General features: G+C 43.1%; 1 protein-coding gene across 7 annotated transcripts in view; it reads right to left on the bottom strand.

Annotated features, from left to right (window-relative positions):
- Positions 1-2,767: 2,767 nt before the first annotated feature.
- LOC148012731 (uncharacterized) overlaps positions 2,768-13,092 on the bottom strand; it is a 55,374-nt gene continuing 45,049 nt past the window's right edge. For 6 of the 7 annotated variants that reach the window (XM_087668733.1, XM_087668737.1, XM_087668739.1 and 3 more), the window contains 3 exons: positions 3,864-4,034; positions 3,711-3,765; positions 2,768-3,630 (listed from right to left, as the gene is read on the bottom strand). In XM_087668733.1, the coding sequence (XP_087524859.1) occupies positions 3,449-3,630; positions 3,711-3,765; positions 3,864-4,034 (408 nt within the window). In that variant the 3' untranslated portion in view covers positions 2,768-3,448. Of the gene's footprint in view, positions 3,631-3,710; positions 3,766-3,863; positions 4,035-6,820; positions 7,157-13,092 lie in introns of those variants that run through there. The other variant, XM_087668740.1, reaches the window with a different exon arrangement.

Raw genomic sequence — 13,092 nt, forward strand, 5'->3', positions numbered from 1 at the left:
TTTGGGGAATGATAGTCATATTTTTTGCATATACATTATATTGAAAAGAGACAAAAGGATACCTTACTTGTCTAAAAAGAAATACACTCGAAATGTTTTGGAGCATTTCAATATGGAGAAGGAAAATGCAACTAGTGTTTCATTGCCTCCATATTTGAAACTTAACAAAGAGAACAACCCAAGTCAAATCAGCTAAAGGCTGAAATGGCTAAGGTTCCTTATGCATTTGGAACTAGTAGCTTAATGTGCACCATGGTTGCTATATATCTAGATACTAACTATGCAATAAAAGTGGTTAATGAATATATGACAAACCTTGAAAAGATACATTAGGAGGTAGTGAAAATTATCATATGATACTTGAACGACACTAAATCTATGTATATATGCTTCGAAAGGAACAATGCATTTGTTCTTGGATATGTAGATGTTGATTTTGCAAGGAGCATATACTCTAAAAGGTCTATTATAGATTTTGTTCACTTTCATAGGTGGTGCAATACCTTGGGTCTCTTAATTGTAGCCATACATAGCTTTATGTACCACACTAAGGTAGAGTATGTTGCAGACACTATTGAGGCTCACAAGAAAGCTATATGGCTTACTTGTCTAGTAGTCAATCAATTTGATAGAATTAACTTAAGTGAATCAAAGAGATTAACAATTGATTTGTACCTCTCACTCAATATTAGAAAATGTTAAGAGGGAAAGATAGAGAAAGAGATGGGCAAAGATGCACAAATCAATAGTCATCATCTTCTTCAATCTTCATTCTCTTGACATACTCCTAAATAACATTTTTACACCCCCTCCCCCCCCCCCCCCCCCCCCCCCCCAATTCTTATAACTCATACTAGTAGTCTACAACTTTGTCAACACTTCACACCACACTCAATCCTCAAGAAAAAGCCTCATTTCATTGGAAAATGGATTAATATAACTCTTTAAACAACATATAATTAATCAAAGAAACCCCACACTTCCAACACACCAAAGACAACATTAAAGACATTTCAATTGGGTGCAAACTATTGTTGGCATGATATTAAAGAAATAGCTATTGTGCAACCAATATCATTATTGTGTGATTAGTCCCATAGCAAGTCACATTGGGAGACCAAGACAATGATTTAGTGTGTGTCTACAAGCCATATCTATTACTATGAGATATATATATATTGGGATAAATTAATTATTGCCTCTCAATGCAACATTTTCTACACTTATATACTACACGGTCTAGTTCTCATGAGAACAATAACTGTGCATGTTTAGTAAAATTTCACACTCTTCAAATGCAAGGTTTATAGCTTTAAATGCCAAAGGGTTCACATCTTTCAAGTAGCAATTATACACATAGATGAATACATTGATGTTCCATATAGAAGTTATATGATTATGAAAGGTCATGTCGACCATGAGCCATTTCTTTAAATGTGGCATGGGTTTAGAAAAAATCGAGATTAAATACAAGGCTTGAAAACTAGGATGGCCTAATGTAGAATGCATATAAAGATAGGGAGGTTTTGAAGCATGACAAGTTGGGAGTGTTCAATCATATTCCCTTATATGCAATTTACAATGTGCCGATTTCAAACTTGTCACAAGGCTTACAATGACAAGCAAATGCATTGTTCATAATTTCACTAATTTCAAACTTGCCGTGAGCCTTATAATGACATGCAAATGCATTGTAAACTTTTTGTATTGATAGAAATTTATTGAGGAATCTAGGAAAGAATCAAATTATGGTATTCGAAACTATTCAAGTTTAGGACTAGATCAAATCATCAATTTACTCTTGGCAGGAGAGAGATTGTTTAGTCTCATGTATTTATGTATAGCTCTCTTAAAGGACCACAATTCCCCATGAGATGCTATACATGCTAGAATGGCATATGGGTTTGCAAACTTAGGTGGTCTAGAATGAGAATGTGCAAAAATACAATTCCGAGAACTATGGACTACACTACGGCCATTTGAGACACTAGTCTCACCAACACTTCTATACAGAGCAAAGAAATGGAAAACTAGCCTATATTACACCAAAAGAACCACAATTGGAATAGGATCATTTTGATGGATGGCAATACATGAAGAGACCATTGATGGTGATGTAGCACACATGATGCACAACAAGCATTCAATAACATGAGATTATCAAAGTAAAGAAAAGTGATGCAATACCCTAATGCACACCTATACGAGCTTACATGTGATCAAGAGTAACGCTCCACCACTTTGTTATCTCAATCTTTTACTCTATCATCCAAGGCAATTGGGTGAATCCAATACAACTTAGCAAGAAGATTCATATCACACTTATTGCACTTAATGCACTTCGAACCACATTTGTACATCTTCATAGCAATTGAGGATAGACACGAGGAGGTTTGTAAACATGACCCCAAAGAATTGCATGGACCAACTCAATGGAATGAAGATCGAGTCAAAGAAACGCTACATGTGCTGATGCACGATGTGTTATTAGATCAAGAGATACCACCACCTCTCTAGGGAGGGTTTTAAACCTTTAAATCCAAAAAGGCTTTTTTTCTTTTCCTCTTGTTTTCTTTTTTCTTTTGGTTTTTTTTTTAAACCTTTGGGGGCTTGGGGGGGGGGGGGGGGGGAGCATTGTTTCTTGCCCTTTTCTTTTCAAAAATTATGCTAAGCACTACTTATACTTTCAGAAATAGACCAATATAAATTTTTGGCTTTTTCTTTCAAAAGTTCACACTTTCTATTTTGTTCAAAGGGAAAGATAATATTTTCTATTTTGTGCTTCCCATTAAGGCCTTTGAGGGGCCATGACAAAATACCCCAGTAAAAAGGGTGGAGTTCATTGAAGGAGTGGGCCTCACCACTCACTCACACAGCCCCTTAATCCTCAAATAAGCCACATGGGATCAAGAAAGCACCAATAATACATTAGAAATGATTCCCACTGATTTCAGGAAACAGAGGTTAGGGAGGGACCAACTGGAGCCATGCAAAAAATGCACACTGACAGAGGAACGCAGGATGATCACTGTTACATACGTGATCATGGACATTTATACATTACAAAGCACTGATCAGTTCCATCAACAAGATGATGTTTCAAACTCCAAGTACAGAGTCAATCAGGTCTTGAGGTACCAAAAGGCATAAGTATCAAGAGATCAATGGGCATGAAAAGGGGACTCAAAGATACAAGGCTTTATTGCCATGTACAGTTTTAAACCATAGTAAAAGCAGTTGCAGAGTGCTGTCAATGTGCAATTTTTTTTATGATTACACCATCACCTTCCACTCGGACTCTCCACATCCACCACAAGCAACCAAAACACAAATGACCACTCCTCACCACCCATGTGCCCCCCGACCCCAAAAACCAAAAAATAAACACAAACCCATGTATGTGTGCATCTACAAGGAATTCCCTTTATTTTGCCTATTGGATCAGGTTTCAGTGGGAAGGATTAAACAGCTGATTTGGGGCAGTGTGACCAGACTCTGAGAAGCTTTTTTTCAACATATGTGTATCCTCCAGGCGCCTTGACATAACATCATCAATAGATCGAGCACATTTTAGCATAAGGACATTGGAGTTGGTTTCAATGGCAGCTGTCAGTAGCTTGATCCAGTTCTCTATGAACAAAACAACAGACCAATCAATAATAAACTCACTGAAAGGCACACAAAAACATCCAGAAGATTTGAATTTCCACCTTGTGAGGGTTTGATTTGCACTTCACAGATGTCCTTCAAAGGTTCAATTCCATACTGCAGTTTGGCATCCAAAATGAAACCTTTTATCTTCAAGACCACACTCATATCTTCAACTGTTAATGACGTGATTCAAAATGCAAAAGCTACTGAACCTTGTGTGCAGCTTGTAAGATTTCGATACCCTTATGCTCCATGGTGCTAGACTCAACTACACCTGTGTAGATGAACTTTACCATCGTCTTCGCTATATTGAAAGATGTATCTTTTAGCTCCAATGTGTTCAAATGGCATGCAGCCATGGTGTCTAAGTTCAACTTCAACTTCTGCATTTTACATTTATCCAGACTCACTTTGATTAATCTCTGCATCAATTACAGACTATACAAATGAAGGACATCACAGAAATCCAGTCAAGTTGGTTTTTAAAGACATTGTGCTTTTTCTTAAAATCATGAATCCAAGGCCAGAAACTTTCACCACAAATTTTGACTCTGATATCTCTCGTGTTTCTCATCAACGAAACCTTGTGGACACCAGTAGGATTGTTTCCTCCTTTTTTCATACCAGATTCTATGGCATCAGAGACCACATTTTTGAATAAATCAAGTTTTGTTCCTTTGGAGCCCATTAATGGAGGACGGGCTGTCTTCTGAGGGCTGAAAACATCACACCATCATATGCTTCTTTCTCTTGTAAGAGGTTTTTCTAGAGCACACTCTTCTTGTAACTTGGCAGCAATTGCTAATCCCAATAAATTCGTACTTCAAAACAGTAACTAGGTAACTGAGCAGAAAAAGGGCTTGATTCAATTAAAAGAATAATCCTTTGGCCGTACCTAGTGGGACTACATTCCTCAGCTTATGTCAAAGCTCGGGTTTGACCTGAAAAAGGCCAATCTGGCAAACAAGCCATTTGAAAATGCAAGTTACTTGCAATACTGAAGCAAGAGCACCTGTGCTCAAGGACAGTTGCACATTATCTGCTAGTTTAACAACCAACTTGATCCAACACTTCAGAATCAGGATGTACTTTGGTTGTCTCTCATGCAAATGCTCCTTGCAGAGTTTCTGGTACAGTTACAGCACATTATGCTCTCTTGAAACTTAACTTGAAGCTCTCCAAAAAGATGGCCATAGAACTCTCAGCGATTCACTTGCTGAGGATATCCATAGCAACCCAGCAGTTCATTGAGCCAGTGTGGTAGCCTGTCTGAATAAAATCAAAGCATGTCTGGATCCCTTGTCCTCATGCTCAGATCCATTTCAATCTCCCTGCAAGTTCGAAAATTTTGGCCAGTTCTGAAAAGCCATTCATCACAATCTTTTATTGCCAGAGAGGGCATAGACATCTCACTAATTTGTCCAACTCCCCTCAAGAAATGACTTGCCACTCACACCCATTCCAGTAGGGGTTTACAAGGTCTTGATTATGGTGGACTATTGGAAATCAACACATTTGCATAGATTAAATGTTTCGAGTTCCAACTAAACTTTTCTTTTCTGGAGGATGCCAAAAGATCTGTTCATTCAGATACTTCAAAAGTAAGTGAAGAAAATTCAGAAGGAGAGCCTCTTCAATCACTGATGGTGCTCGAGGAGGAGACCGAACAGCCCAATCCCTCCTAGTCTACCTTGAGGCTTGCAGAGAATAAGCTGGAGTAGCAACAGCATGCTGTCACCAAGGCTCAATCACAGTAGCAGCTACCCTCCTACATGGATGAGGGGTTCAGATACATACACCAGATCAGGAAGGAGTCTCTATGTTGAGTTGAAGACACTATGATTGAGCTGAGTCAAGTGCTAGCAAACCTCGTATGTGGTGTTCTAGACTAAGCATGACGCAGGTGCTAGACAAGGCTAGACTCCAGCCTCTAGCACGAGATATGGATCACATCCATAAAGACTTGAAATCATCAGTAGTAGAGCCTAAATCTTCAATGAATCAGTATGTTGGACAATCAATCATTTTCTTTTCACTGGCATCAATGCAGACTTATTTCCATTGCAAACACATCTAATCATAGAGGAGGTCTCTTGAGCTTCATATCATTGCACAATGGTAGCAAGTATATAGTAGCAATCATATGTTAGAGTTCAGCTCCTGTTTAAATCAGGTCATGAATAGTGGACAGCAGTTTGTTGGCAGGCAGTCGGCCAGTATACAGCAGGGCAGACAGTTCCATGCGCAGCATTTTCATATTCATTCGTGCATCTCTTTCAAGGAGCAAATATCCTCTGTATGGTTCTTTTGCAAATAGTAGGAACAAAAGGCTCTAGGAATGGTTGGTTTTTGGGTACATTCAGTGGCTAAATGTCCCACTTGATGACACTTTCTGCACCATGTATTAGAATGCATCACATCTCTCCCAGCTTCCGCAGGGGTGGATAAATTGGCGGTATTCACCTTCAGCGTCTATAGCTACTCTGTAATCACATCCATAAGCTCTTTCTTGATACTTGCAACTGAGTTGGATAAGTAGTCCTTCAGATTTTCACCTCTTGAAGTACTTGTAGTAGGGTTTTGGAAAGCTTCTATAATTACTGTATATACTGGTTGGGTTGATCCAGAGGGTCCTCTATTTTGGTTCTGATTCAGAGCTCCTATTGAGACTTGGGGTTGTTGATTCCAGTTGGTAGGGTTCCACTGTTGTTGAATCACCATTGGAGGAATTGTTTGAGGCCACTGTTGTTATGGTTGAACCATCATTTGAGGCACTGTCGTCTGTGGCGACCACAGTGGATTAGGTGCATTATCTGCGGCATTGTTTGCATGTGGGAATAGGGGTAGGGAACTTTCCTTGGGACTAATTATTTAATTATTTGGTGACTCTGGACAGCAGGTCAGCCACATTTTACAGGTCCAACCTGGTTGTTTATTTGATGTGTTTATTGCTAGCACATGCAGTCAATTCAGACAGTCTGTGAGAAACTCCGTCAGTCAGTATGAGGTTCTCTAAGTGAGACGCACGTGTGCGCACACATACATATTCTGCTCTCATTACTCAAGTATACATCATTCACCTTCGGGATCTCTTTTTTTTTCCCCCGTAAGCCCTTCTCGGTCTCTCTCTCTTTTTTTCGTAAAAGGTAATTGTATTAATTACGAAAAAAATACAAGATTACTGGATTACAAGATACATGATGACACAAAGCCATCATGTGAAGAGGTTTTCTCTTTCTCTCTCTCTCTCTCTCTCTCAAAACAGTGATGGTTGTACTGAGCAGTGATGCTGAACAGTAACAGTCTCATGTTGCTGTCGAATTAAAATGTCTTGTGCTGAGCAGTGACGCCGAATAAAGAGTAGTACTGAACAGTAATAGTTGTGCTGATAGATTGTATGCTGGCGATAACTCTGCACCTCTGTAATAATGCAGTCAAGATAACAATGCACCGAGTTCTGTCTTGCCACGGTCTTGATCAACACGAGGTGCACGGCCAGCGCAAACTGAGAATGAGAACCGAATCAACAGTTTAGACTGACAGTGTGGATAAAATGAACAACACAGACTGAGTGTGGACTGCATGAATAGTGCAGACTGTGAGTGTGGACTGACATGAACAGTGCCGCCTGATGCTCATGTCTGATGCAGCAACAGTATGACACAGCAGATCAAATGAGCCTACTGTGATGCAACAGGGCACCTGTGACTGAATTTGATCTTGGCTTCTGAAGGCAGCAGGTGTGGCTGGAGGGAATGCAATGATCTTGGTCACTGAATGCATGATGCAGCAGATGTGAATACAAAGAACAAGTCAGTGTTGGATGCAAAAGTGAAAATTGGACCAAACATGCCAAACAACCCAAACAATGTAACCACTCCCATTATGGCCAATGCATACATGGGGGATGCCTCTGAGGATAAGATAACATGCCAACAATGGAAGCCGTATTCCGTGAGATTTCTTTCTTCCTTCATCTTCCTGCTGTCTTCTTTCTTTGTGTTCGAGTTCCTTCTTCCATTGCACACTCACATTTTCAGCTTTAAAATTCTGAAAATTAATGTAATAATTATTCTAGTACCCAAAAATTTAGTTTAACCAGCCAACAATTAAATTGGCTAGGCCAATTCGTCTCCCAAGTGTTCTTAAGACTTCTTTAGCCCCCGGACTAGCATTAAGTACTGTTAAATGCCAAATCCCTAGTGTCACCAACTAACACTCATGGCTAATAAAAGGCCAATTTCTCGCACCAAATACCACCTAGTATTTATGCAACATTACTTAAGACAACTTGGCCTTTTGACATCCACTGATTTCCTTGGGTCCTTGGCTCATAAATATGAAATAATCTCAATTGCACTTCACATATGCAACACATACTTAAACATTTGATTAAAAATTAATCCAAATGTTAACTAGAGTAAAAAAAAATCCACGTCCTTATAACAAATATCACTTACATCTACACCAGAGATACATTCTTAAAGAGTATATTGCCTAACATCTAGTCTCATAGGCATATCTTCTATCTTTTAAGATGAGAGATACATTTCTTTGTATATTTTGTAGTCTCATAGGCCACATTGCCCTTTTAGAGACATTAGTATATTCTCTCTCTCTCTCTCTCTCTCTCTCAATTTTCTGATCAGTCTGTGCATCTGCTTCTATATCCACACTTTAAAATGGTCTCAGAGTAGTAGTAGGTTGCTACAAAGGAGGACAGATTTAAGAGGCTTCGGCATGTGAAAGGAGTAGCATTTCAATGTACAAGTAAGCCAGGTGGACTGTGCATCAGGCGACTATTGGAGGGCGCTCGAGCTACTACTTTCACACCAAGAGGGCAACCTGGACTCACATTTTGTCAGGAGGAGGCTTGTGGACCCGATTTCTTGCAAAATTCAACACAACAGATGCTAAAGAAACTGCATTTTTGGCAAATGAGGCAAACTCTGAGTTCTCATCACTTGGAGCGGTGAAGAAGACCCAATGATTGAGTGGAGGAAGTCCTAGCCGGTTGCAATTTTCGTCACTAGAGGGAAGCTACCCATGAAGTGTTGAATTTTATAGGCATGAGAAGGATGTGTACTGAGATGGACATGGATTTTCTAGGCCCTTATGGATCATGACTACCTGCACTTCCTAGGGATCAATAAATAGATAGAGATGACTTTTGCCTTTAGAAGGTGGTGATAGAGGCCAATCTTGAGCCTTATAATCTTGCAAGATGGTGACCAAGAAGATTCACTATCTGATGGTCAAGGATCCCAACTTCTTTCTACATCCAAGAAATCTGATTTGGAGAAGGCCCAAGCACATAGGGACAAACTAAATGCTCACATTAGTTCATTCATGTTTCTCTCATGCACACCGGTAAGTATTACTCATGTCAAGCATACAATGGGCCTCTATACAATGCCCATGAAACGGGTGTCTTTGGAGGTGCAAATACGAACTTTGGACCTGAACAAGTTTACACCAATGAAAGATTACATCAACAATCTACAACTGCAGCAAGAGATTCTCCAAATGGGGAAGGTGATGTTCTCGAAAGATATGGTTGTGAACCTACTTGTGTCAGAGTGCAGCGGTGCGGAAGCGTAGGACTGAGAGAGAGAGAACGCAGAGAGAAAAGGGAGAGAAAGAGACAGTGTACAATGAAGATCTGCTGTATAAAGAATGTTGAATACAAAGATATACACGGGCGCAGTGCGCTGGACTGCGTGTCTCCACCCCGACGATGCGACCTGCTGTCCACCTCGAAGTCTGCTGCAGTCTGCACTATCTGCTATCTGAAATCTGCAAACAGAGACAGAAATCTGCACGGCACCGGTCTGTAATCTGCGACAGAGAAGAGTGTACAGACTGCTGAAAACGTCAGCAATAAATAGGCGAAAAATCACCTAGAACGGGGCGCCAAAATAGGGCGCAGCCTGGAATAAAATGGCTGCAGGCAGTCGGACTGCCACGTGGCAGTTCGACTGCTGCAGGTCCGACTGCAGCAGTCCGACTGGACTGCACCTACCTGGCTGTGATCCTCTCTAACACCCCCTCTCAGAGCCTGGGCAGGGCAGAAGCCTGAGGGATCTGGAATGTTGCCGAAGTAGAGCCTGAGGAAGCGCCTTCGTAAACAAATCCGCAAGATTGTCCTCCGTCTTGCAATACTCCACAGTGATGGTCTCATCCAGAAGCTTTTCTCGGATGAAGTGGTACTGGATCTCAATGTGCTTCGTCCGGGCATGAAAAACAGGGTTCCTTGCCAAGGCAATGCAACTCTCATTGTCACATCGCAGCAATGTAGGACGAGTCTGGGGGCACCCAAGCTCCTCCAACAATCTCCGAAGCCACACAACCTCGCATGTGGTGGAAGATGCGGCCCGATATTCCGCCTCAGTAGACGAAAGGGCTACCGTGGGCTGCTTCTTGCTACTCCATGAAATAACACCTGCACCCAAAGTAAAGCAGTAACCTGTAGTAGACCGCCTGTGGTCCACGTCACCGGCCCAATCCGAGTCGCTCCAACCTGCAAGTACAAGATCTGACCCATCTGTCCCTGCGGGGTAATGAATCCCCAAATCACGTCCCCCTCAGATACCGAAGTATCCTCTGAGCAGCCTGCCAATGCACCGTCTTAGGTTCACTCATGAACCCTGCCAAGAGCCCAACAGCAAAACATAGATCAACCCTGGTGTTGAGAAGCCAAATCAAAGACCCTATCAACTGTCGATAGCGGGAAGCATCCGCCAAAGGAGAAGCTGAGTGGGAAGTGGCCTTCCAGTTCGGATCCATAGGAGTAGAGAGGGCCCGACAATCTTCCATCTCAAAAGACACCAAGAGCTCTTGTACATATCTCTGTTGGGAGAGAAAGATCCCCCTCTGAGACTGAAAAATCTCATGTCCTAAAAAGAAATGGAGTAGCCCCAAATCCGTCATCTCGAACGTCCGATGTAAAGCTGACTTTGTCTCCTGGACCTGCTGTGCATCATCACCTGTGACAATCAAATCATCAACATATAATACAAACAGCACACAACCTTCCCCGGAAGTGTGAACATACAGCTGCGGATCGGCCTTGGACCGCCAATATCCCAACTGAGTCTGGAGGAACGAATCAATCTTCTCGTTCCAAGCTCGCGGGGCCTGCTTGAGACCATACAGGGCCTTCTTCAACCTGTAGACTTTCCCATCTGAAGAACCAAAGCCAGGAGGCTGCTCAACGTAGATCTCCTCCTTCAAATCACCATTCAGGAAGGCCGACTTCACATCCAACTGATAAACAGGCCATCTCCTATGGCCAGCCAAAGCAAGAACAGCTCTAATGCTTGCCATACGAGCTGTAGGGGCAAAGGTGTCATGCCAGTCAATCCCTGGGCGCTGGGCAAAACCCTTAGCAACAAGGCGAGCCTTGTGCTTATCCAAAGTACCATCACTGAGATATTTGGTCTTGAAGACCCACTTGACTCCAATCACCTTCTTCTTCGGGGGGCGTGGCGCAAGTGACCAAGTGCCATTCCTCTCAATAGCCTCCAACTCAGCTTCCATAGCTTTCTTCCATGGGGCGGACTGTAAAGCCTCCTTCACGGAGGTGGGCTCTCGATCCTGCATAACTCGGGACATCAAACAATAATTGGAGCACACAAGCTCCGAAGAATGCGCCTGGTGCCTCCGTGACCGCCGCGGACCATCCTGCGGTCCCCACTCCTCAGGAACCCCCTCGATCCCTGAATCACGGAGTGTGTCACGGGCCCAGCGAGGAGGAGGCCGAACCTCCCCTCGTCGTTCTCCATCAGTAGAAGACTCTGGAATGTCCACTGGTGGTAACTCCTCAGAAGGATCCGGTGGAACAGTAGACTCTGTGTCAGAAACAGAATCATAATCAAACGGCACAGGCTCCAGTGGAACTGTAGAAGGAGCCAAACTCTCCCCTGGATCTCCAAGAACGGGATGCTCCTCACCCGTTGAAGAAGCCGGAACCTCCACAAACCGCACATCACGGCTAGTATATACATCCCGCTTGACGGGATCATACAGTCGGTAGCCTTGGGACTGGGAGCTGTAGCCAACAAATACCTGTTTTCCGGAAGCCGCTTCAATTTTGTCACGGTGAGCCTTGGGAATGTGAACATAGGCATCACACCCAAAGACCCGAAAGTAAGAAACATCTGGCTTCGTCCCAAAATAAGCCTCAAATGGAGTCATCCCTTCCACGGCCGAAGTAGGGGATCGATTAAGGATGTGGACTACAGTAGCCACAGCCTCGGCCCACAGAACCTGAGGGGTCTGTCGGTGCTCCATCATGGTGCGCGCCATCGCGATCACACTGCGGTTCTTCCGTTCTAGAATACCATTTTCTTGAGGAGTATTGGTATTGGCAAACTCCTGGTGAATTCCTCTATCTGCACAAAACCGAGCAAATTCATTAGACACAAATTCACCTCCCTTGTCGGATCGCAAGGTCTTCAACTTCCGGCCTGATTGGTTCTCCTCAAAGAGAAGCCAATCCTTGAAGTGCGAGAAAGCTTCTGACTTTAGTGCCAAGAAGTAGGCCCATGTCATCCTGCTGTAGGCATCCACGATCAGCATGAAGTACGAGCTCCCACGCAGGGACTCATTCCTCATAGGGCCAATAGATCCGTAGATACTAGCTCCATCGGTGAAGTAGACCGCCGCGAAGCTGTGTGGGGAATGGCATCCCGATGCTACTTCCCCCATATGCAGGAGACACATGGCTGCTGGCTCACCACTATATCCGGCAACCCTCAAACAAGCTGTCCACGTGACGCCTTCCGAAGATAGTCATAGTTCAGGTGACCAAACCGAGCATGCCATAATTCAGACTGTGACTGTGAGGTAAGAAGAAGAGTAGAGAGGGCAGTGGAAGACTTCAGTTTGTAAATGCCGTTTTCCTCATATCCAGATGATAGAACCTTCCTCGATTCACGATCAAGGACTCGCACTGTAGAACTGTCAAACTCCACCAGAAGACCAAGAGAGCAAATCTTATGAACTGAAAGGAGATGGTACCCCAATCCTGGTACATGCAAAACCTCTGAGGTATGGGTGCCACCTCGTCCATCCGGAATAAGCTGCATCTTACCCCGACCTGCAATAGAAACTGAAGAGCTGTCTCCAATGAGAACCTGTCCACGCGAAGGTCGCAGCTGGGCAACACCATCTGATGAAGGAGTCATGTGCCGTGAGGCACCACTATCAATAATCCACTCTCGAGATTGGGAAGCCGCCATCGCAGCATCAGAAGCATTCGGTGAAGCGTCCTCAATGACAACTAAATGTAGAAATGCAGCTGATGAGGGTACAGCCACCACTCCAGAATCCTTGGTTTCCTTCTTCTTGGTGTCCTTCGAGTCTTTGTCAGGGCAATCCTTCTTCCAATGGCCAGTCTTTCCACAAATATGGCATGTGGAGTCTTTGTCCTTGTCCTTC

Source organism: Lygodium microphyllum, chromosome 27 (assembly GCF_053477565.2).
Source record: "Lygodium microphyllum isolate KBCC chromosome 27, Lygodium_microphyllum_v1.1.10, whole genome shotgun sequence".
Classification (NCBI taxonomy): Eukaryota; Viridiplantae; Streptophyta; class Polypodiopsida; order Schizaeales; family Lygodiaceae; genus Lygodium; species Lygodium microphyllum.